We start from the raw sequence: 25,165 nt of genomic DNA, 5'->3' as shown, positions 1-25,165 counted from the left end.
TCAGACGAGATCGGGCGTGTTCAGGGTGGTATGGCCGTAAGCGACTGTAACCGTGGCTGAGAGCTCTTTTAAAAATGACATGACATGGAGTTGTCTTACATTTTTGGATGTATAGGATCTGGAAACCAAACCGGTCATCTTACCGCATTAAGAAAGCAGCTTCGGTGGATAATGGATAATGGATAATGGATAATGCATCCATTATTTATATCCGCTGATTCCTAATTAGGGTCACGGGGATCTGCTGGAGCCTATCCCAGCTCTCTTTGGGTGAAAGGCAGGGGTACACTCTGGACAGGTCACCAGTCGAATAATGAAAAAATATCAAAGTTTCAATGGCTCTCTCTCTGGAACTGAACCCCGGCCTTGCGCATGACAGACAAAGAGATACTGTCCACTAAACTGACTAGGAGGTTGTCACGTGACCATATCCAGCCATTCCGAGGACTCGGTGTTCCTTTACGTTGTTATAATAGTACGATCTATCTCTAAGGCGTCGCTGTTTAGGACCTCTAACTGTTATTGTAATGTGATTTGGGTTCAGTTTGACAGTTGTTTGCTAATGATGCTGGAGCTAGTTTATAGTTTGGCAGGTCAGTAAAGGAAGTCACAATCCCAAATGACCAGTTGTTAGTTTTTGTTGCTTTTAGTTGTTGTAAATTCGTGTGAAAGTGTCTGTGAAAACGTGTTTTATGAAAGAGTGATTACAGCCGGATTAGTGTCAGCCAAAAGTATGTTATATTTATTCAAGCTCAGCTCTCCCCGTCGGGGAATCGAACCCCGGTCTTCCGCGTGAACAGGCGGAGATACTGTCCACTATACTAACGAGAGTGATGTAAGCAGGTCACCTGACCATATCCAGCCACCTGACCATATCCGGCCATTCAGTGGCGTGTTGGTGGTCTCGTGACAGCTGTGAAATCAAGTGTGCCAGTTATTGATGCACATGAAGTAGTTTTCCCTTTGCTTGTCCTATAAAGCTCGTAAATGACTTAGAACGTTTCTTAAAGTATTTTACTGAAGTTCCGTATTCTTTGTAGTAGTGTTTTTAACTTGCGTGAGGTGTGTTTATTATGTAGTTGGGTTTTTATATCAAATTATTCCCCTTCCTGTAGTGCTTTCAACGTCTGTGTTCTTCATTTACTGGTGGATTCATTTTGTGTTCACCCTCCTTTTTCAAGGGTCTGTGTGTAGTAGTCGAGCAGCGCCCTCTGCTGTCTGTAAGGAAGTAGAAAACTAAAAGCTTACAGCACCTGGTATTCCCAGGCGGTCTCCCATCCAAGTACTGACCAGGCCCGACCCTGCTTAGCTTCCGAGATCAGACGAGATCGGGCGTGTTCAGGGTGGTATGGCCGTAGCGACTGTAACCGTGGCTGAGAGCTCTTTTAAAATGACATGACATGGAGTTGTCTTACATTTTTGGATGTATAGGATCTGGAAACCAAACCGGTCATCTTACCGCATTAAGAAAGCAGCTTCGGTGGATAATGGATAATGGATAATGGATAATGCATCCATTATTATATCCGCTGATTCCTAATTAGGGTCACGGGGATCTGCTGGAGCCTATCCCAGCTCTCTTTGGGTGAAAGGCAGGGGTACACTCTGGACAGGTCACCAGTCGAATAATGAAAAAATATCAAAGTTTCAATGGCTCTCTCTCTGGGAACTGAACCCCGGCCTTGCGCATGACAGACAAAGAGATACTGTCCACTAAACTGACTAGGAGGTTGTCACGTGACCATATCCAGCCATTCCGAGGACTCGGTGTTCCTTTACGTTGTATAATTAGTACGATCTATCTCTAAGGCGTCGCTGTTTTAGGACCTCTAACTGTTATTGTAATTTGATTTGGGTTCAGTTTGACAGTTGTTTGCTAATGATGCTGGAGCTAGTTTATAGTTTGGCAGGTCAAGTAAAGGAAGTCACAATCCCAAATGACCAGTTGTTAGTTTTTGTGGCTTTTAGTTGTTGTAAATTCGTGTGAAAGTGTCTGTGAAAACGTGTTTTATGAAAGAGTGATTACAGCCGGATTAGTGTCAGCCAAAAGTATGTTATATTTATTCAAGCTCAGCTCTCCCCGTCGGGGAATCGAACCCCGGTCTTCCGCGTGACAGGCGGAGATACTGTCCACTATACTAACGAGGAGTGATGTAAGAAGGTCACCTGACCATATCCAGCCACCTGACCATATCCGGCCATTCAGTGGCGTGTTGGTGGTCTCGTGACAGCTGTGAAATCAAGTGTGCCAGTTATTGATGCACATGAAGTAGTTTTCCCTTTGCTTGTCCTATAAAGCTCGTAAATGACTTAGAACGTTTCTTAAAGTATTTTACTGAAGTTCCGTATTCTTTGTAGTAGTGTTTTTAACTTGCGTGAGGTGTGTTTATTATGTAGTTGGGTTTTTATATCAAATTATTCCCCTTCCTGTAGTGCTTTCAACGTCTGTGTTCTTCATTTACTGGTGGATTCATTTTGTGTTCACCCTCCTTTTTCAAGGGTCTGTGTGTAGTAGTCGAGCAGCGCCCTCTGCTGTCTGTAAGGAAGTAGAAAACTAAAAGCTTACAGCACCTGGTATTCCCAGGCGGTCTCCCATCCAAGTACTGACCAGGCCCGACCCTGCTTAGCTTCCGAGATCAGACGAGATCGGGCGTGTTCAGGGTGGTATGGCCGTAAGCGACTGTAACCGTGGCTGAGAGCTCTTTTAAAAATGACATGACATGGAGTTGTCTTACATTTTTGGATGTATAGGATCTGGAAACCAAACCGGTCATCTTACCGCATTAGAAAGCAGCTTCGGTGGAAGACTCTGCGGTGTCACTGGTGTGGCTTTGTTCTCCGTGTCAAGCTAAAATGCATAGAATGTCAGCAAGTACAGTGGTAGAACAAAGCCAAATCCATCCATCCATGCATCCAATTTTTTATATCCGCTGATTCCTAATTAGGGTCACGGGGATCTGCTGGAGCCTATCCCAGCTCTCTTTGGGTGAAAGGCAGGGGTGCACTCTGGACAGGTCACCAGTCGAATAATGAAAAAATATCAAAGTTTCAATGGCTCTCTCTCTGGGAACTGAACCCCGGCCTTGCGCATGACAGACAAAGAGATACTGTCCACTAAACTGACTAGGAGGTTGTCACGTGACCATATCCAGCCATTCCGAGGACTCGGTGTTCCTTTACGTTGTATAATTAGTACGATCTATCTCTAAGGCGTCGCTGTTTTAGGACCTCTAACTGTTATTGTAATTTGATTTGGGTTCAGTTTGACAGTTGTTTGCTAATGATGCTGGAGCTAGTTTATAGTTTGGCAGGTCAAGTAAAGGAAGTCACAATCCCAAATGACCAGTTGTTAGTTTTTGTGGCTTTTAGTTGTTGTAAATTCGTGTGAAAGTGTCTGTGAAAACGTGTTTTATGAAAGAGTGATTACAGCCGGATTAGTGTCAGCCAAAAGTATGTTATATTTATTCAAGCTCAGCTCTCCCCGTCGGGGAATCGAACCCCGGTCTTCCGCGTGACAGGCGGAGATACTGTCCACTATACTAACGGGGAGTGATGTAAGCAGGTCACCTGACCATATCCAGCCACCTGACCATATCCGGCCATTCAGTGGCGTGTTGGTGGTCTCGTGACAGCTGTGAAATCAAGTGTGCCAGTTATTGATGCACATGAAGTAGTTTTCCCTTTGCTTGTCCTATAAAGCTCGTAAATGACTTAGAACGTTTCTTAAAGTATTTTACTGAAGTTCCGTATTCTTTGTAGTAGTGTTTTTAACTTGCGTGAGGTGTGTTTATTATGTAGTTGGGTTTTTATATCAAATTATTCCCCTTCCTGTAGTGCTTTCAACGTCTGTGTTCTTCATTTACTGGTGGATTCATTTTGTGTTCACCCTCCTTTTTCAAGGGTCTGTGTGTAGTAGTCGAGCAGCGCCCTCTGCTGTCTGTAAGGAAGTAGAAAACTAAAAGCTTACAGCACCTGGTATTCCCAGGCGGTCTCCCATCCAAGTACTGACCAGGCCCGACCCTGCTTAGCTTCCGAGATCAAACGAGATCGGGCGTGTTCAGGGTGGTATGGCCGTAAGCGACTGTAACCGTGGCTGAGAGCTCTTTTAAAAATGACATGACATGGAGTTGTCTTACATTTTTGGATGTATAGGATCTGGAAACCAAACCGGTCATCTTACCGCATTAAGAAAGCAGCTTCGGTGGATAATGGATAATGGATAATGGATAATGCATCCATTATTTATATCCGCTGATTCCTAATTAGGGTCACGGGGATCTGCTGGAGCCTATCCCAGCTCTCTTTGGGTGAAAGGCAGGGGTACACTCTGGACAGGTCACCAGTCGAATAATGAAAAAATATCAAAGTTTCAATGGCTCTCTCTCTGGGAACTGAACCCCGGCCTTGCGCATGACAGACAAAGAGATACTGTCCACTAAACTGACTAGGAGGTTGTCACGTGACCATATCCAGCCATTCCGAGGACTCGGTGTTCCTTTACGTTGTATAATTAGTACGATCTATCTCTAAGGCGTCGCTGTTTTAGGACCTCTAACTGTTATTGTAATTTGATTTGGGTTCAGTTTGACAGTTGTTTGCTAATGATGCTGGAGCTAGTTTATAGTTTGGCAGGTCAAGTAAAGGAAGTCACAATCCCAAATGACCAGTTGTTAGTTTTTGTGGCTTTTAGTTGTTGTAAATTCGTGTGAAAGTGTCTGTGAAAACGTGTTTTATGAAAGAGTGATTACAGCCGGATTAGTGTCAGCCAAAAGTATGTTATATTTATTCAAGCTCAGCTCTCCCCGTCGGGGAATCGAACCCCGGTCTTTCGCGTGACAGGTGGAGATACTGTCCACTATACTAACGAGGAGTGATGTAAGCAGGTCACCTGACCATATCCAGCCACCTGACCATATCCGGCCATTCAGTGGCGTGTTGGTGGTCTCATGACAGCTGTGAAATCAAGTGTGCCAGTTATTGATGCACATGAAGTAGTTTTCCCTTTGCTTGTCCTATAAAGCTCGTAAATGACTTAGAACGTTTCTTAAAGTATTTTACTGAAGTTCCGTATTCTTTGTAGTAGTGTTTTTAACTTGCGTGAGGTGTGTTTATTATGTAGTTGGGTTTTTATATCAAATTATTCCCCTTCCTGTAGTGCTTTCAACGTCTGTGTTCTTCATTTACTGGTGGATTCATTTTGTGTTCACCCTCCTTTTTCAAGGGTCTGTGTGTAGTAGTCGAGCAGCGCCCTCTGCTGTCTGTAAGGAAGTAGAAAACTAAAAGCTTACAGCACCTGGTATTCCCAGGCGGTCTCCCATCCAAGTACTGACCAGGCCCGACCCTGCTTAGCTTCCGAGATCAGACGAGATCGGGCGTGTTCAGGGTGGTATGGCCGTAAGCGACTGTAACCGTGGCTGAGAGCTCTTTTAAAAATGACATGACATGGAGTTGTCTTACATTTTTGGATGTATAGGATCTGGAAACCAAACCGGTCATCTTACCGCATTTAGAAAGCAGCTTCGGTGGAAGACTCTGCGGTGTCACTGGTGTGGCTTTGTTCTCCGTGTCAAGCTAAAATGCATAGAATGTCAGCAAGTACAGTGGTAGAACAAAGCCAAATCCATCCATCCATGCATCCAATTTTTTATATCCGCTGATTCCTAATTAGGGTCACGGGGATCTGCTGGAGCCTATCCCAGCTCTCTTTGGGTGAAAGGCAGGGGTGCACTCTGGACAGGTCACCAGTCGAATAATGAAAAAATATCAAAGTTTCAATGGCTCTCTCTCTGGGAACTGAACCCCGGCCTTGCGCATGACAGACAAAGAGATACTGTCCACTAAACTGACTAGGAGGTTGTCACGTGACCATATCCAGCCATTCCGAGGACTCGGTGTTCCTTTACGTTGTATAATTAGTACGATCTATCTCTAAGGCGTCGCTGTTTTAGGACCTCTAACTGTTATTGTAATTTGATTTGGGTTCAGTTTGACAGTTGTTTGCTAATGATGCTGGAGCTAGTTTATAGTTTGGCAGGTCAAGTAAAGGAAGTCACAATCCCAAATGACCAGTTGTTAGTTTTTGTGGCTTTTAGTTGTTGTAAATTCGTGTGAAGTGTCTGTGAAAACGTGTTTTATGAAAGAGTGATTACAGCCGGATTAGTGTCAGCCAAAAGTATGTTATATTTATTCAAGCTCAGCTCTCCCCGTCGGGGAATCGAACCCCGGTCTTCCGCGTGACAGGCGGAGATACTGTCCACTATACTAACGAGGAGTGATGTAAGCAGGTCACCTGACCATATCCAGCCACCTGACCATATCCGGCCATTCAGTGGCGTGTTGGTGGTCTCGTGACAGCTGTGAAATCAAGTGTGCCAGTTATTGATGCACATGAAGTAGTTTTCCCTTTGCTTGTCCTATAAAGCTCGTAAATGACTTAGAACGTTTCTTAAAGTATTTTACTGAAGTTCCGTATTCTTTGTAGTAGTGTTTTTAACTTGCGTGAGGTGTGTTTATTATGTAGTTGGGTTTTTATATCAAATTATTCCCCTTCCTGTAGTGCTTTCAACGTCTGTGTTCTTCATTTACTGGTGGATTCATTTTGTGTTCACCCTCCTTTTTCAAGGGTCTGTGTGTAGTAGTCGAGCAGCGCCCTCTGCTGTCTGTAAGGAAGTAGAAAACTAAAAGCTTACAGCACCTGGTATTCCCAGGCGGTCTCCCATCCAAGTACTGACCAGGCCCGACCCTGCTTAGCTTCCGAGATCAGACGAGATCGGGCGTGTTCAGGGTGGTATGGCCGTAAGCGACTGTAACCGTGGCTGAGAGCTCTTTTAAAAATGACATGACATGGAGTTGTCTTACATTTTTGGATGTATAGGATCTGGAAACCAAACCGGTCATCTTACCGCATTAAGAAAGCAGCTTCGGTGGATAATGGATAATGCATCCATTATTTATATCCGCTGATTCCTAATTAGGGTCACGGGGATCTGCTGGAGCCTATCCCAGCTCTCTTTGGGTGAAAGGCAGGGGTACACTCTGGACAGGTCACCAGTCGAATAATGAAAAAATATCAAAGTTTCAATGGCTCTCTCTCTGGGAACTGAACCCCGGCCTTGCGCATGACAGACAAAGAGATACTGTCCACTAAACTGACTAGGAGGTTGTCACGTGACCATATCCAGCCATTCCGAGGACTCGGTGTTCCTTTACGTTGTATAATTAGTACGATCTATCTCTAAGGCGTCGCTGTTTTAGGACCTCTAACTGTTATTGTAATTTGATTTGGGTTCAGTTTGACAGTTGTTTGCTAATGATGCTGGAGCTAGTTTATAGTTTGGCAGGTCAAGTAAAGGAAGTCACAATCCCAAATGACCAGTTGTTAGTTTTTGTGGCTTTTAGTTGTTGTAAATTCGTGTGAAAGTGTCTGTGAAAACGTGTTTTATGAAAGAGTGATTACAGCCGGATTAGTGTCAGCCAAAAGTATGTTATATTTATTCAAGCTCAGCTCTCCCCGTCGGGGAATCGAACCCCGGTCTTTCGCGTGACAGGTGGAGATACTGTCCACTATACTAACGAGGAGTGATGTAAGCAGGTCACCTGACCATATCCAGCCACCTGACCATATCCGGCCATTCAGTGGCGTGTTGGTGGTCTCGTGACAGCTGTGAAATCAAGTGTGCCAGTTATTGATGCACATGAAGTAGTTTTCCCTTTGCTTGTCCTATAAAGCTCGTAAATGACTTAGAACGTTTCTTAAAGTATTTTACTGAAGTTCCGTATTCTTTGTAGTAGTGTTTTTAACTTGCGTGAGGTGTGTTTATTATGTAGTTGGGTTTTTATATCAAATTATTCCCCTTCCTGTAGTGCTTTCAACGTCTGTGTTCTTCATTTACTGGTGGATTCATTTTGTGTTCACCCTCCTTTTTCAAGGGTCTGTGTGTAGTAGTCGAGCAGCGCCCTCTGCTGTCTGTAAGGAAGTAGAAAACTAAAAGCTTACAGCACCTGGTATTCCCAGGCGGTCTCCCATCCAAGTACTGACCAGGCCCGACCCTGCTTAGCTTCCGAGATCAGACGAGATCGGGCGTGTTCAGGGTGGTATGGCCGTAAGCGACTGTAACCGTGGCTGAGAGCTCTTTTAAAAATGACATGACATGGAGTTGTCTTACATTTTTGGATGTATAGGATCTGGAAACCAAACCGGTCATCTTACCGCATTAAGAAAGCAGCTTCGGTGGAAGACTCTGCGGTGTCACTGGTGTGGCTTTGTTCTCCGTGTCAAGCTAAAATGCATAGAATGACAGCAAGTACAGTGGTAGAACAAAGCCAAATCCATGCATCCATTATTTATATCCGCTGATTCCTAATTAGGGTCACGGGGATCTGCTGGAGCCTATCCCAGCTCTCTTTGGGTGAAAGGCAGGGGTACACTCTGGACAGGTCACCAGTCGAATAATGAAAAAATATCAAAGTTTCAATGGCTCTCTCTCTGGGAACTGAACCCCGGCCTTGCGCATGACAGACAAAGAGATACTGTCCACTAAACTGACTAGGAGGTTGTCACGTGACCATATCCAGCCATTCCGAGGACGATTGGTGTTTGTCGTGACAGAAGAGAGATTATGTAATTTTAATTAATGAATGTGAAAGTTATGTTTTTTTTTCACCTATAGTGGTACTTTCTATAAAATACCTTTACATGTTGATAATCAGCCAAACTAGAACAATAAACTTACTGTTTTTCAATCACAGGGATACACCTTCAGCATTTCATTAACTACTCAGCAATTATTTAGTTGTTCTTTTACTTCCCTGTTTTAATCTGAAATGCAGTGGCGACAGTTATTCATTCGTTTGTCTGCAGGATATATGAACTTTTGGTAAAAGCATAAAAATTAAATAATTTAAAGAAAAAAAAACAGGAGGAGACAATGTAGGACCAACCTTTGTTCATTTTGTATTTAAGTGGTGCAAAATCCATAATGTATTTGAAATTAATCATAATACCAAAACATTTCAGCATGCAGTGAGCCTGGCACTTCTGGGGCAGTTGGTTAAGACAGCAGTATCGTCCTCTGTCAGCGATTTTTGAGTTTTTGGTGGACACAAAATCCATTCTTGAAAGAGCAACACACACTTATTGTCCAATCCAGGCTCCTCGTCCCCATTTGCATACAAATATCTTGGCTCACATGTGATAACAGCAACAACAATCTGCACCTCAATGGTCACATTTAGTAAAGAAAAATGACAGAGGAGTAAAGGCTGCAGTCACCATGCAGATAATTTGTCTGTTTGTCAGAGATGTAGCTTGCTCTTGCTTTCTCCTGTTGCTGCACGAGCCTGGAGAAAACCTTTACAGCTGGTACACATGCGTGATAATCGAATAAAAGCCATAATGAGTATTGAGGCTGTCCTTTACTCTGATAATACTTGAAATACAATAGTGAAGCAGATGTGCGAGCGGGTGGGAGTTGTATAAACTTTATAAATTTTAAACAGCAAACAAATTTTTCTCAGAGCTGTGGTACAAGTTGTGATGGCTTCTTACACTTATTTTATCCTTTTTTTTTTCTTCTTTTTCATGGCGTTTGAGGGTTAACAGCCTAGTTCAGTGCCTAATAGCTACAGGTTGCTTAATGATACTAGTTTTTTCCTTTAATTCCAGCTGTTTCACAGTCTGAAGTATAAAGTTATTTAGCCGAAGTGAGATATTGGACTTCTCTAAGTTTACATCAGCCAAAGAAACAATGGTGCAACTAAACAAGAACCAGTGGAAGCAGAATTAGCATCAGTTTGTCTCTTATAACATAATTTAGCTTGACAAGTTTTGGAACTTTTTTAAAACCATGATAATATTATGGATTTGTATGCTATCTGACATCTAGTGTGTCCTAATTTTAATGGAATAGCAGAAATTATGTTTGTGGTAATAACCTGTTATAAAAAGGAACTGTTTCCTCCATATACATTTCTCATAAGACTGAATTCTTTGTTTTTACAATAAGATTTTCATGCTGTATCGAAAATCACTTTATGTATATCACAAAACTGTTATTTCACAAGACCAGAATTTTTAAAACAAACCTTAAAATGGTAAACTGGTATGTCAATGCAAGAAAGTGAGATTTTTTTCTCTTGTCAAAGTCACCACAGTACATATATATGTCACAGTCACTAATAATTAAAATATTGAAACAAACAAACAAAAAAAAACCTTATCCAGTTTTTTAATATTGCACCACTCAATTTGTGCTAGAGCAGCATTACATCAGACAGCAGCTTTTGGCATGTGACTAAAAACGTGTATTAAGATGAACCAGATTTCAGAGGTAATGTTGCAGTGAGGTGATGACCGACTGTATCGATGTTTGTGAAAATAAATCTCTGCTCTGTACAGCTGAGTCCCAGAATCACACTAAAGACCGTCCTCCTGGATATTACTGCTATAATTTATACACTATGTCAGGATTATAAAAACATTACTAGGGAGAGGTTGTTAGAGGCTTGACAGTATGGGTACAAAATGTATGTTAGTCTGTTTACCGTGTGCTTTTTTTTTTTTTTTGTACTGTTGGTTCATACAGGCAGTATTGTCTTCCATAATAAGATCAGTGATCTGTGACTGTGTCATGTCCAGGGATTTATCACGAGAAGGCATCTGCCCCTTTCCTCTCTCATGACTTTACACACTGCACAGGTTCGTTAAAGAAGCAATCCAGCATTTTAGTGAAATCCTCGTGTTCTCCACAGTCATACGAGAAGAGGAATACCAGTTTCACCCCTGTGCATATATTCCAGAGTCAGTACCAGGCCTAGATTTACACAAAGAGTGAAATCAGAGAGAAACTGCTAGCCCGGCTTCACCAGAGGTCATAAACACCCAGCTACTTCAAAGTCTGAGGCTGTACCTTACCAGCTCAATCTGTTCCCCTACAGGAACTTCACAACATATAACCTGCAGTTTCCTATAACATGAGTTCAAGAGCTAAATGTCTGGTCCCCCTCATCAGGTATTACTAAAGCGAAAACTGTTAAAGTTCACATCTTAAGTATTTAGCATAGCAAACAGGCTTTCAAAATAGTTCAGAGAACAAACGAGTCCTTAAGAGATTTCATCGTGAGCAAAGACGTCAAGTTTCTGCAAACTTGTGCTCTGCCTGATCAGCTGCTCTTTGATAAACTGCTCATACAGTCTCATTTACAGGCAGATTTTGTTTTGATTCCACATCCTATGCTGAACTACAGCTTTGAGAAACTCCAGGTTACAGTCAGTCAAGTTCCTACGCTGAAAAAAAATTAAAGAATGTAAAAGAGGCTTTTGAACACACTCGCAACATTTGAAGTGTGTTTGGAGTCACCTGGGTTTTGTTTAGTAGTACAAACAGTTTTCACTCTATTATATAATAGTTGAATAGGCATTAACTTCCATTGGAGGATGTTTACGTCCTTCATTATACCACCAGTCACAGAGAGTAAACTGGTATTTATTCATAGACATCATGCAATATACAGTTTCAAAATGCTGACTTCCAAACATGACATCCTGTTGATTGGCCCTGAAAATAGGGCAGTAACATTTTCCCCAAATTAAAGTCAGACAGGTTACGTGCCTAAATCAAAAGAAAGCAATATTGCTGCACACAGACGCCATGTGTCTGTAATGGATACAGGCTGAAATTGGTCCATGGGATGTTAGAGAAGCAGCATCAGCTGTTAAAAACTCAACTAGTCCTTAATCGATGCATTATTTGACATATCATCCCACCTTACTGTACCATAAAAAAAAAAAAACTATGTAAGACTTCAGAGCCTTTCAGCACAGCTGAGTATTTTAAAGCAAGTTAGAGATGGAAGTGAAAGAGTGAGGTGAGGACTGCAGCGCCTCACATTTGAATATGTTACAGTATATACACACACATTTAAACCTAAACACACATTATGTTGTCTTACAGATCTGTATGATGGACTTTTATAACATACATTCCTGATTAATTGGATCATTTGGATGATTCTGATTAAGAACCTCACTTGATTTTGCATTTTTCAGTCTATAAACCCTAAATTTTGTATACTGAACATTACCAATGTGCATTTTCAAAAGCATGCCAATGATTGTTAGACCTAAAATGCACTTCAGATAATCAATGCATCACATTTAGCGTTTAGTTTTTCTCCATTTTATCAGTTTTGTTTTAACAAGAAGATACTTACATCATATGTGCTTAGAGTTAGTTTTGGTCACTACATTAGATTTTGTTAACACTAGGAAACAGAAAAGTGCCAGGTTTCAGTGCCAGTGCAAATGCAATGACATTTCCTGAAAAACAACACGTTTGACTACAATGTTATGACCTTTTATTATCTAGTTTACACTAAGCAGAGGTTCACTTTTCTATTTCTATTCTATTTTAGACTTCTCTTGTAGTGTTTCTTATGCTTGTGGTTTCAAGTGACTTCCTTCATAAATAGAGGCTCCTCTGATTTCCCAGTAATCTGAATTTTGGCCCTTTCTTTGTCTTTTTGCAATTTATGTATTTTTCTCTGGAGATTGACAAGAAACCAGTAGACCTGTGCGATCAATCATGAGAGGTGAACAAGTGCAGACTGCTTGTTTTTAAGGGATCATATTCCAAAAGGCTTAGGAACCATTGCTTTAGAAAATGTTTGGCAGTAAAATTAAGTATACATGATTCTTGTTTAGCTCGTCAAAACCTTCAAAAAGGTTGAAAGATGGCGATTATAATGGAATGTCCTCATAAAGATATGTATGTTTGTACAGCAGGCACATCTATCATTTGGTTGTACTTAGGTGTGTGTGTGTGTGTGTGTGTGTGTGTGTGAGAGAGATATGATGAAATGTGTGTATTCCAGTGTTAGGTAACAACACGTAAACTGAAACGACGTTCGGCAGTGAGTATGATGTTTTCATGCGTGTCCTCATTGTTGCATGTTCTTCATGCAGGGTTCTGCTTTGCATTTTGTGTGTGTGTGTGTGTTGCTTCGCTTCACTGCTTTTCTCAGTTAGTGGTTGGGTGGACCTCCAGCAGCCTGGGTGCAGTTGACCTTATTAAACCCAGGAAGCGTGACTCTTCCATGGGTGTAGATGTCGTGGTCGGAGCCCTGGTTGATGCGTTTGACCAGGTTCTTCTCGTAAAGGAGAGGGTGGTAGGCGCCGAGCGTGCAGGCAGCGTCGTAGAAACGCTGGTAGTAATGGCAGAGCTCTGTCTTTCTCCGGGATGGCAGGAACTCGTAAACGTGCACCTCCTGGCACAGTGACATCATCATGACGATGCCTGGTCAGGACACACACACACAGAGACAGAACTGATTGTTTAAATGCACTGAAATTTTTTTTGATGACAAAATTTCATGCTGATGTGTAAATGGGTTCAATCCAGAACATCACATTAATGCTCAAGTCTGACGGGGGGGGGGGCTGATGTTTTATGTACCGAGAAAGCCAGAGGAGGGCGGATTCTTCTGGATAGCTTCAGCCATGTTGTCTTGTATTCTCTGCCAGACCTGCCACTCAAAGCGAGGATGCAGGATGTAGAAAGGCTGCAGCGGATGAAGCCTCCTGTATCTCTGGTACTGGGTGAAGATGGGGTAGTCTGTCTTGTTGTACCACTGTTAAAAACATTACATTCCTCCGTCAGTACAGGCTTTAAAACAGAGACGAGAGCAGGGGAGAGATTTGAGACGAGGATGTTACATGAGGTGGTCAAATGCAAACACAGAGGCATAATACACATATTTTTATATTCGGTGTGACTTTAACTTTCTGAGGATATTTTCATTTCCAAGGCTGATCATGAATAAACTACCAGTAATCCACTTAATAGGATGTTCCCTGTAGGTTTTCTTGTCTGTACATCCATGGATTCACTGCAAACAGCAATTGCTAGTAATTTTTTTTTGTAAGTGTAGTACATAAACATCACCTGAGTGAGGTTAGCAGAGAAGGGGGCAGGGTCCCAGGCCACCAGAACACCTGAGCTGTACAAAGAACTGGACAGGAACCGATGTTCCTCAGTCGCCATCACCTGGGGCACAAGAAGACATTAAAACTCATATTACGTCCATATGATCTGTCACTAAAAACAGATCTGAAGATTATTCATGTGACCAACATCTGAAATCTGTCCTCTGTTTCTGCTGTGCAAACAACTGAAATCATATTTTCTTCATAGCCAATTTGGCCAAATATCAATTTGTTATTTTTCTTAAATGAAAATGCATTGAACTGCAAAAATCGAGACATTTAGTACTGATAAAAATCACAAAATGTCATCACATTGATTATTTAATTATCTCAAGTTCTTAAATTTAAACTATTTAAATTTAGGTGAAAACTCATATTTAACTGGAAAAGTGACAGAACCTAGTCCTGGATTAACACTGGAAACAGTACATGACAAACATGTTATTTAGAAACATAAAACCACAAGTAGGAGCTGGATGTTACATAGTGGGGATTAGTCAGTTTGTTGTGATTAGATGCTCTTAGGTTTTATATCTAAAAAAGAAACACACCACCCAATCACCCACAAACAGCTGCTGCAGTGTTTTCCAGTCCAACTTGTAATTAATACTGACATCAATGTTTTAATTATCTTAATGGACTCATTGTAAAACTATCTGTAACAGGAACATGATGAATATGAGAGTTTAGTTCGATTTTGCTAAATTTTCTTTAAATTTGTTTTGCTCCTTTTTTGATGCAAAGGTCAGGCAGAGAATGTGTTGTAAGATACAAACAGGTTATGTCTGACACCCGCTGGCATTTTCACCTGTGAGTTGATGAGCCGGATGGTGGTTTTAGAACCAACATCTTTCTCATAACCGGTGGTGGGTGCAGCATTGAAGCGCAGCACGGCATCGTGAGAGTCTAGTTTGGAGAAAGGAACAAATTTCGTAGAAGAAATGAAACATCTTGAGTTACTGATGCCATAATTTATGTGACTGTATTTGATTTGCGGAGAAAAACGAGCAACAGATGTTTCCTTTTAGCTTCGCTTCAGAGACTTCAGTTTTCAGACACTCTGCTGGTCCAAGAGACACATCACACATTATTTTCTAAACAAAATAAAGCTTAAAGAAAAAGTAGATGCACTAACAGCAGCATGAATGCAACAAATTTTCTCACAAAAAGCCAGATGTATTTTTATCCAGTCAGGCTAAAATAACGAAGGAAACAGCCAGGTGTAACATTGCATGTGCACAGTCACTGCTAAATGCCACTACTCTCACAGCCCATGTAAAGAGAGAGCGGAGTGATTGTGTTTTTCCAGCCTTTAGCAGGAACAAACTGAAAACACATTCTTTAGTTGAAATGCAAGAACTAAATGGAAACACTGCTTCTGTATGTCACAGAGGGCTTCATAAAACACATTAGGCCAAAGAAATAAAACAGGAAACAGCTCTTCTGTGCTCCGGAAAACCCCCAAGGATTAAAACTTGATAACACAAAGTCATAAATGAAATCATTATGTGACGACTACTCTGTTGTTTGCCTTGGTGTTGGTCCTGACATTTACTCACATATTAAACAAATGTACTTTCCTGGCATCTGTGGTGTCTCTTTACATTGTTTTTCTTTTTGTGTGTGTGTGTGCGTTTTATGAATGGGGCTATTGTTTCTGGCCACACACACCTCACATCATTTTCTGAAAGGCCTGGATTCAAGAGTGCAAACCGAGTAACAGTTCCTCTGGGACAATAAGGATCTGAACTGATTGTTACTTTGTTCGAAGAGACAAAACAGAAGCACATTGTCCATCATTTCCTTATATAGTTGTACGTTATTTAAACATCCATGTAAAAACAGCTCACCTATCTCTTTGCCAAGTCCAGAGGAGCGGAGCGACCCTGCAGACGACACCACAGCACAGGTGTTGTATGACCTGAGGTCAGAGGTCAGTTGCTTCGGCGGCAGCTGGGCAGCCCAGGCCATGGACGAGAAGGGCTGGAGGTCAGGGGTCAAAGTCGTGACCTCTACCTTGTCCTTCAGTTGGCAGAGAAGATCAGGACCACTTAACTTTGGCCTACTGGTCTTACTGTCGGGTTCAGAAACCTCAACTCCATACTTGTTCATCGCCTGATGGAAACCGGGTTACAGAATCAGATTAGGGCACAGAAAGAAAGAAAGCTCATGGCAACCTGCAGATTTGACCCCACTTCTCAAAAGGTGAATGGGACTCTTCCTTACATCTCTTTCACAAGTTGGAGTTGTCAGTGTGGATATGCTGCTTATTTAAGACGCCATTTAGAACTTTGGTGGTTTATTTCATCACAGTCACTGGACGTTAGACCAGTTTTTGTCAAAAATAATCCCCCATACTGAATCATTTTGCTGTCTTCCACATTTCTACCTGTGCACTCTTGCATTTTCCAGGATCACCAGGGTGTCATGCACCTCTGAATGTCTGAAGACAAGACTGGTGTCTTCTGGATGTCTAAGGCCTCCTGTGATGGTGGTGGTCTTCTGCCTTGACATTTGATGCAGTAGGGTAAGGATAAACAGTAGGCACCTCCTACTGAACTGCAGTATAAAAGTTGACTGACTCCAAAGGAGCCTTCTCCTTTTTATGAATTTAGCAGCCATGTTAATTTTTCTCACTTCTTTGATAATAAAGATAAAACAGAAATGTCACCGGTTTCCATTTACGTTTACCTCTGTTTCTGGTCTCTATCAGCTCCTGAATGAAATAAATATTAGGCTCTGTAGGAGCGAGACTTCATCTCTGATTGTATCCGTCTGATGTTTGATGCTGAGCAGGTAGTACATTGGGTTTTTACAGCTTTATCTACAAAAACATTCCTACTCTGGCTGAAAACAGTATGAGTCATCAAAACCAAAACATTATTTTCCAGACTATATGAAACTACACGACAAAACCCTCCAAAGCTTTCTGGAGGTCATTACTACCAGAGACACCGTTTCACATTTTCATTCATGCATTGTTAATATAAAATAATTGAGTATAAAAAAGAAAGAAACTCACCTGATAACTTCCCACCACCTTCTTCAGTCTGTTCCCCAGCATCTTAGTGGACATCTGATCATCCCACACTTCTCCCAGAAGCCCATGAGGCCCAAAGAACTCTGCGTCCCCTCCTCTGCCACTCAGCTCCCCCCTCCGCCGCCCTCCAAATAGGGTTTCCAGCGCACGCGTGAAGGGGCGTGGCAGCAGGTGAGCGAAAAACCCAGAGGACCCCCGCTGTCTTACGACCTTCTTTGATGGCAGTTCCCCAGCTTCATGGGTGTGGTTAGGAGAAGAGAGGACAGGGATTGGACGGTGAGGGTCACCTGGGATGACACCTGGTAGCTTCTGAGGGTCAGGGTACATGGTCTTGGCTCCGCCTCGCACCACCTGTTTGGGAAACAACATATTTTTGGTTACAAATATACAGCACAGTAAGCTCTCTAATCGTTTTAACAAAACACTGAAACTTTCAACAGACCTTGCTACCAGAGTGTGTACGAGGCTGAGCTCTGGTCCGTGCCCGGACCCCAAAAATGGCATCTGTGACTGGCACACTGTTTTCAGCGCAGAGGGCATAGAGCACAGCCATGGAGATGCAGAAGAAGGCCATGCAGAGCACTCCGCGGCGGGCCCGACGCCTCAGACGCCACAGCAGGCTGACTCTGTCCATCGCCGCTCCAGGAATCTGCAGAGTAAACACGTACGACACCGTTTATCCACAGTTATGTAAACTAGGTAACAAATTAAGTATTTAACAACATGTACTTTTGATTTATTAGCATTTATGTGTATTAATACATTGTACTTTTTATAATTTCTCATTATTGCTAATTTAAATGTCAGCCACTAAAATGTAAATTCTAATAAAAGGTAAATTCTTTTAACAAATAGACTCAGACAAACCTTCAGAAGTTTTAATATTCATATATATTTGCATAAGATTCACTGCCTGGTTGCAGCCATGCACATTATTTTAGAGTATGAGACAAACAAGGTCATGTGCATAGAAAGAAGAGAGTTTCAGCTGCTTGACATATGAGTTATGAGGTCAAGTGTCAGTATCAGACAGTGAAGGTTGGAACATTCTGCTCTTGTCACAAGGGAAAAGTTATTTTCACGATAAGCATTGATCAGCTGTGTCTCAAATATAATAAAGCAAGATGATCATATGAGCAGGTCACTTGAGGATGAAACATTTTGATTAGCAATTAGAACTTTGCATATTTCATTATCATTACAACTAAAATACTGTTATTTCCATGGCCCAACTTTCTTCAGGGCTAGATGCCACTTAAAAGTATATACAAAAATATTCATGTTATTTGAATGAACCCTATGATGAAGACTATTAAATGTGAACAAACAATGAAACAAATCAAAAGTGATTTGAAGTTGATGGATTTCACACTAAATCACTGTTTCTTAAGCTGAAAGTGAGTGGAACAACAAAAGATCATCAGCATGCCAGTCAGGCAGGAGGAGGAAGATGGCAGGGGGGGGGGGATGGGTAAAGTACATTACAGGATGCCAAGAAATCATCAGTGGTTGTCCATTATCCCATATTACTTGCATAGTCCCTGCATTCAGGGGTATGTGAAAGTACTGTCTCCAGTCATAACCTAACCTACAGATTTGATATAATACTTTCAGGTTTAGTATGTTACAGGATGTCACCATCACCAGTGTCAATCACAACATCCACAAGTCCACTTAGGAAAGTGAAATCCAAAACTTCAATCTTATCTTAAACTTCAATCTTATTATATGACAACCACCATTTTTAACAGGGAAAATAGTTTTTAATCCTGTGGTCATGTGTGTGTGTGTGTGTGTGTGTGTGGCACAGCCTCACAACAATAGTGACACAGTGAAATGTAATCACTAAGCCAAACTAAATCCCTGTAGGGAGGCAGGTGGTCTAACGTGACTCAGCCTTTTCTAACCATGCAGAGTTTTTGATACAAGTATTCAAAGCACCCGAAAACCAGCTGATGCAGCACATCCAACTCCAGGAAAAACAAGTGACACATCATAATTATATTTCTCATTTTACACAGTGACTGTCTGTGACAACCTAAAGCTGCTGAAAGTGCAGTTTCTCGCTTTCAGATGTGCATTATTTATTTTGTTTATTTATTTTTTTACTCAGTTAATATGGCAAGAATCTGAACCAGATTCAAAATCTGAACTGGTTTCTGGACCCAGGATTCAGCCCCTGCCATCACCTGCACTGACACAAAAACTCCAAACTACACAAAACGTCACTCACACGAAGTAGCCCCAACTTCTTTTCTCTGTTGAGACTTGAAATGAATCCTCTAAGTCAGTCTGTGAACAGACCATCTGCACTTCCAGCTCAAATATAAAGTGAATGAACAGACAGAAACAGATTCATGGATTGGGAGAAAATAGAGGCAGGAAGGACGATACAGCTGCTCCCACTTTGGTTAATTGGAAGGAAGAAGCTCCCTGCACTCTGTTACTCTCTAATGAACATATTTATAGATATATCTGACATTAGTCACCAGGGCTCTTTCTAGGATTTTAGTGCCCTGAGACAGGTCTCTACTGTGGCCGCTAACAGCCACATATTTTCCTTTTCTTTTTCCTCTTCTGCTTCCTACATTTTGCACATTGATCAGCTCTGGCAGTGTTGGACAAAAGGTTCATTGTCCAAAGCCCAGAAAACGTTCAGTTTACTTTGATGTTACGATGAAAGAAAATCTGACATTTAAGAAACAAGGACGTCAAATACTTGCTGCTTTTCTAAAATTGCAGATCACTTGACTAATCAGTGCTTCTGCAGATTGATTAATCATCACCCTAATTTGGTTTTACAGTTTCCATTAAAATCATAGTTAAGTGTGGTCCTAACAGCTTTAACTGAGATGGTTTGCTGTAATATTTTATTATGAGCATCACTGTGGGTTTGTGGGCCTCTTATGAGCACAGATATTCAGGGTCTGCAGGATTTAATCGTTATCAGGACGTTAGCATTGGATCACCTGCAAAATGAGGCTAAATCCACTTTACAGAACCTCAGCTGCTTCTCACTGAGGCGCCAGACAGCTCCACTGAATGAATGTAACACCTGCATTACTGCAGTGCTGCAGGGCTTCAGACAGATGGTGTTGTCACCTGATGTCTGCTTTAAGACCTCACCCTAAATCCCCTGATGTAATAAATTTTTGCCCCTCACCCCAACCTTAACTATCACAACTAAATACTTAGGCCTAACCCTCACCCTAACCTAAACCTGGCTCTAACCTGAATTTAAAACCTGAGGCCAGAGGTGTGTGTGGATGGATTTATGGAGCCATAAGCTCAAGATTAAAGGGTAGAAGTGTGTGTTTCTGAAACGTGTGTTTGTGCAGTGTTAATCTAGCCATGTAGTGTCAAAGGGGGTTAGATGATTATGCATGTGTCAGCAGCAGCAGAGCTGTCAATCAGACCCCGCAGAAGGTGATTGGTCGGTTGTTGTCAGGTGCAGCGTGACTTTTATACCTTGACGTATCAGAAACCACAACCCAGCAGCTCGACTCAGTGTCGTCTCCTCTCCTTATGGCAGAAAATGACAAATTATGAGGTCTAGTTGAAGTCTGGTCACACATGCCAACCAGTCTGCTTCTTTTCTGCGGGTGTCTGTGTTTCCTTCCTGCTCTTTTCTGCAGTCTGCAGAAAGCGCTATGTTACATGTACCATGTATGGATTATGTGTGTGACTCTATTTGCAGGAAGAGGAGGTGTGTCTGCTGGTCAACCCTTGGTGGATTGGTGCCTTTATAAGGAGAGTGGGACCTTAGATCGGTGGCGTCTCAGACGTAAGGGTTCCGAGGAAGAACTTAGCTCCGCCTCCTGTTTGTCTGTGCTCCTGCTGCTGTGTAGCAGGCTTGTGTTTCGGCTCCTTTCTGTATGTTTAGTTTAGATCTATTAGGTGTTGAACGCAGTGGCTTTGTTTTCCTATGTTTATTATTTTCTGTTAGGGGTCAGATTGTGTTAGATAGGGACAGGCTGGCTTGGCTTGTTTCCTTCTATTGTTTGGTTTGGCCGACCCATCACTGCCTTTTGTTTTCCTTTTTTTTTAGTTAATAGCTAGCTGGAGCTGTATTTGTGTGTTTTTTCTTTCTTTCAAACAGAATCTTCAGTTAGAGGAGGAATAAATCTTTGCTTTAAATAGGATGTGTGAGGGAAACGCTCACCTTGACAGACAGTACGTAGTCTGCTGCCTCCATGTGACCCGTGTGAATTCAACAAAGACTTTTGACACTGCTTTGTATTTCGGAAGGGAGCAGACGAAAAGACAGGTAGTCACACAGACTTGAAAGTGAAAGTGACTACTATTGTCAATATGATGACCCATACTCGAAATTCCCCTCTGCATTTAACCCACCCGAAGTGCACACACACAGCAGTGAACACACACACACAGCAGTGAACACACACACACACAGCAGTGAACACACACACACAGCAGTGAACACACACACACTCAGCAGTGAACACACACCCGGAGCAGTGGGCAGCCAGCTTGCGCAAGTCATATTACTGACCACTGTGTAATCACTTATGTGTATGTCATGTTGGCGTGCTTTACATGTGTAAATTGAGCTGATATAAAAGTTTGCCATTTCCCATGTCCTGGGTAAGTCGGTATTGACCCGTTCTGCAGATGGTATGTTCTGCTTGTGACTCTGCTGCTTTTGCCTCTTAGACCTGCCACCCTATAACCTGAGTTTTGCCTCCTAGTACTTTTTGCCACGACAGGATCTACAGTTTCTGCCATCGTTCGCAGAAATATTTTGATTAGACAGAGTTTCAGAGTGAGCAAAGAATTTTTATAATATTTAAGAATTTAGGACGTGTTTAAAAAAGGTAACTCGCTTGTACTCAGATGTCTCATATGATCTGATCCACTTCTTTTTGGTTTAATCAGGGGTTCATCTCAGAACCTTAATGTGTCTGACTCCAGATCAAATCACATCGGGGTCATTAATAATAATAATCCATCTCTTTTATCCAGTAATCAAACCAACCATAGTCGTATTAGAGCACATGCAAAACTAAGGTTAAGTTTCTACTTTTGGCACATGTTTTATTTAATGTTTATGATTTCTCTTGTTTGTGTCTGGTCCTTAGGGGTCACTGTGCTTCTGGACAGGCTGGAAAAATATTTGACAAGAAAAAGGTGAGGTAATCTACACTGGAATTTGGAAGATTTTCGTCAAAATTTTAGTCATTTGATTGTAGTTAGGCCAGAAAAACTGAAGATACTGTATTTTTGTTAAGTTCTTATCAGTTATATTTACCTTCATTTTGTCCCACATTTTTATATTCGTATCTTTTAAGGAGTTTTACAGCTACTGCTTCTTATCCAATTTGCCGTGGGTTGTACATGAATCTAGTCAAACCCTTTTCTTTTAAGAAGCAATAACAACAGAGACAGGGTGTTGGAGAATGTGAGATGTGTCTCAGCTAAATCCTCTTTTGAACAAGTGATATTTTGGGGCTGTGGAAGAAACAGTTTCACAGCTTGTGGAGCCGCAAAATCTGCAGGTTGTTTAGTATAACTTTGGATTAGGACGGTAATTATTTCATAGCCATCTTTTATGTCATTTTTGATCAGACATAAGGTCAGACACTTTTACTCTTTGATGGCTAACTATTCCTCAGCACTGTACCACGTAGGTATATCGTGTTTACAAAAGTACCAGATTCACACTTTAAATCTCAGGCTGTATTGTATTTTAACATATCGAGTCTCGTAAACACGCTAAACTAGCTCTGGTACTTGCTGTGTGGTGTGCTGCTCGTGTCAGGTGTGGTGAACTGGGATTGTCGTACCTTGTAGCTCATGGTGTGGTACAGTAACACTTGATTCTGTTGCTTTTGTAGTTGCTTAGAAACTGGCTTCTGCCTTCAGGTTTCCCTTCATCGCCTCTGTAAAGTGAGAGATATATATATATCAACACACACTTTTATCTTTCTGCATGGGATGCTGCACGTACACAGACCAAGTGCCAAATATGAGATTTTTTCCACTTCAGTTTTACACCTCTTCACAAACTCAAGCAAAAAAATCTGATTTTCAGGTGTCTGACAATGTTCTTCAATCCGTGATCAGACACCACCCAAGTTCAAAAATAATTAAAAACTGAAACTAAAGCCTGTTACTGCTCTTCAGGATCTCACTCATAACCCTCCTCACAGAAATCAAAGTTTGCTGTTGCTTTAGCTGTTGTTTTTTGACATAATACAAAGAAACGAAAAGCTCTAGGTTTCATTTCAGGTAATACAAAGGTGTTGAGTTTAACATCATACAAAAGAAAAGTCACAAACTGGAACCTGCATTTATTTAGTTATTTATAGTTCGGTCAATCAACTAACTGATTAACTGGTTTTTTTTCTTGAGTTTGAGAGGAGGCATAAAACTGAAGTGGTTATGGACCGAGTTGTACTTAACAGCTGAATAAATGACTTGTGAGTTATGAGCAAAATTAGACAGAGAGAAAAACTGAGAAAGAGAATAGATGAAACAAGCGAAGTTGAGTAAGAAATGAGATTAGAAAAAGATGTGTGGTAGATAAAATAGATAATGGAAAAAACTCAAAAATAAATGAAGACTCATTCTACTGTAGGTGTTACAAACAGAGCAATGAATGAATCATGTCAGCTACAGTAACTGTTACTACTGCTGATGCTGTGAGTCATCTGAACATCTTCACCCAGCACACATTTCTGAATCATGCACCGACTGAAAATGCTGTTTACTCAACACCAGGGAAACACAAATTTGTGGTTTTGACAGGACTGTGACTGACAATACATTGAGCTGTCATGTGACAACAGAAACTGTGGTTTCTCTTGTTATTTTAGAGTCACTGTAAAATCACACTTTGTCAGCCTGGAGATTTAAATTGGCAGGAATCATGGTCGATATATCACAGAATATAAAATAATTGGTGAGATTCAAAACTAAGGTCAAAACCAGACATGACAAGAAATGAGCAACATAAAAAACTTAAACATTCATCAGGAAGGCGCTTAATTTACACTTTACATTTTCCACAAGTGGCCAAACAATCCATCAGAGTCACTTATTAAAAAGAAAAAATGTGATGCTGGGGTAGGATTTTTTACAACCTGGCAACCCAAAAACTGTTCTAATCAAAGGCTTCTGTAAAACATTAGTAAATAATTTATTCAACATGAATGCATGTAATTTATTCGTGGTCCCTTATTTGAGATTGGAACCAAAACCATCTATGTTTTATACCCTAGCGTTGTGTTAACAATATTACTGTTCATCCAATAGTTGCACAATTCCTGCAATTAATGAGTGTAAATAAAATGCATCATTAGGGATCATGCATACATAATAATTCTAGATGTTGCACCGTTATTCGTTGACCTTAACTGATGCTCCTCCGTTGCCAGCCCATCCGCCGTGTCCTTCCCCCGGTTTAGGCTGTCGTCGTTACGGTACCGGACAGGTTGTTGTTCCCGCCGCCATGTTCCGGGTGAGTCCCGTGTGTGTCTGGGCCGATGTCTGTCCTTGCGTCCGGTCCGAGGCCGCTCTCCTTGTACGTTGGCATTTGGAGAAAGAGGAGCTGCAGGTCCCGTTAAACGGCGCAAGCTGCAGTCAAGTTACCGACAGGATGCGAATAAATTAGAATTTCAAAATAAGAGCTGCGGTTCATTGATGATTTGGAGAGGTTCGTTATTTATTTATTCCAGTGATGGGAAGTACCGAAATACATTCACTAAAGTATCGTATTAAAGTATTATTTCAAGGTAGGCCATTTGTGCTTTACTTATACTTTTGTTTCCAATTTATGATACTTCTATTCGACATTATGTAATCACAGGAAGTTGTTGCACTTGATTAACTATATTAATTTGACAGATTATATTTAGGTGTTTAGTTATTATATGTATAGTGTTTCCTGCAGCGCCATCCACGAACTTATTTAAGACACAAATCTTGTACTTCTGGCTGGCTCTGTTTATATTTGGGTTTATATTTGCTTTGGGCTGCAGGAAAGTGCATTGGTCATTTGTCTCTTTTTTCCTAGTGTTTTGTAAATGATTCACTGAGAAAATAATTCTCTAATAAATCAGGTTTGACTATGATCAGCACTAAGATTTGAGGAGCTTCCACAAACGCATTTTGGTTTCATGAGT

General features: G+C 41.3%; 1 protein-coding gene and 9 non-coding genes across 12 annotated transcripts; all 10 read right to left on the bottom strand.

Annotated features, from left to right (window-relative positions):
• Positions 1–1,241: 1,241 nt before the first annotated feature.
• On the bottom strand, positions 1,242–1,359 carry LOC113143659 (5S ribosomal RNA). The gene has a single exon (XR_003297077.1). It is a non-coding gene; the product is annotated as a 5S ribosomal RNA (ribosomal RNA).
• A 717-nt stretch (positions 1,360–2,076) lies between these two features.
• On the bottom strand, positions 2,077–2,148 carry trnad-guc (transfer RNA aspartic acid (anticodon GUC)). Its single transcript has one exon. It is a non-coding gene; the product is annotated as a tRNA-Asp (tRNA).
• A 411-nt stretch (positions 2,149–2,559) lies between these two features.
• Positions 2,560–2,678, bottom strand: LOC113143670 (5S ribosomal RNA). The gene has a single exon (XR_003297088.1). It is a non-coding gene; the product is annotated as a 5S ribosomal RNA (ribosomal RNA).
• A 799-nt stretch (positions 2,679–3,477) lies between these two features.
• trnad-guc (transfer RNA aspartic acid (anticodon GUC)) lies at positions 3,478–3,549 on the bottom strand. The gene has a single exon. It is a non-coding gene; the product is annotated as a tRNA-Asp (tRNA).
• Positions 3,550–3,960: 411 nt separating this feature from the next.
• Positions 3,961–4,079, bottom strand: LOC113143655 (5S ribosomal RNA). Its single transcript, XR_003297073.1, has one exon. It is a non-coding gene; the product is annotated as a 5S ribosomal RNA (ribosomal RNA).
• A 1,202-nt stretch (positions 4,080–5,281) lies between these two features.
• Positions 5,282–5,400, bottom strand: LOC113143668 (5S ribosomal RNA). Its single transcript, XR_003297086.1, has one exon. It is a non-coding gene; the product is annotated as a 5S ribosomal RNA (ribosomal RNA).
• Positions 5,401–6,199: 799 nt separating this feature from the next.
• On the bottom strand, positions 6,200–6,271 carry trnad-guc (transfer RNA aspartic acid (anticodon GUC)). The gene has a single exon. It is a non-coding gene; the product is annotated as a tRNA-Asp (tRNA).
• Positions 6,272–6,682: 411 nt separating this feature from the next.
• On the bottom strand, positions 6,683–6,801 carry LOC113143660 (5S ribosomal RNA). Its single transcript, XR_003297078.1, has one exon. It is a non-coding gene; the product is annotated as a 5S ribosomal RNA (ribosomal RNA).
• Positions 6,802–7,989: 1,188 nt separating this feature from the next.
• Positions 7,990–8,108, bottom strand: LOC113143657 (5S ribosomal RNA). The gene has a single exon (XR_003297075.1). It is a non-coding gene; the product is annotated as a 5S ribosomal RNA (ribosomal RNA).
• A 4,253-nt stretch (positions 8,109–12,361) lies between these two features.
• Positions 12,362–24,622, bottom strand: st6gal1 (ST6 beta-galactosamide alpha-2,6-sialyltranferase 1). Of its 3 annotated transcripts, none has more exons than XM_026329047.1 (9): positions 24,357–24,622; positions 22,826–22,919; positions 17,464–17,670; positions 17,004–17,372; positions 15,832–16,096; positions 14,790–14,887; positions 13,941–14,042; positions 13,452–13,626; positions 12,362–13,292 (listed from the first exon to the last, which is right to left on the bottom strand). In XM_026329047.1, the coding sequence occupies exons 2-9, from the start codon at positions 22,835–22,837 to the stop codon at positions 13,021–13,023; spliced, it is 1,500 nt and encodes a 499-aa protein (XP_026184832.1). In that variant the 5' UTR covers positions 22,838–22,919; positions 24,357–24,622; the 3' UTR covers positions 12,362–13,020. The 3 variants fall into 3 exon arrangements, with proteins under 3 accessions (XP_026184832.1, XP_026184831.1, XP_026184830.1); XM_026329046.1 differs by having other exon boundaries at positions 24,379–24,622; XM_026329045.1 differs by having other exon boundaries at positions 24,393–24,622.
• Positions 24,623–25,165: the final 543 nt, after the last annotated feature.

This window comes from Mastacembelus armatus, chromosome 14 (genome assembly GCF_900324485.2).
Source record: "Mastacembelus armatus chromosome 14, fMasArm1.2, whole genome shotgun sequence".
In the NCBI taxonomy this organism is placed as follows: Eukaryota; Metazoa; Chordata; class Actinopteri; order Synbranchiformes; family Mastacembelidae; genus Mastacembelus; species Mastacembelus armatus.
Note: the sequence above shows the minus strand (reverse complement) of the source record. Positions and strands in the feature narration are given on the sequence as shown.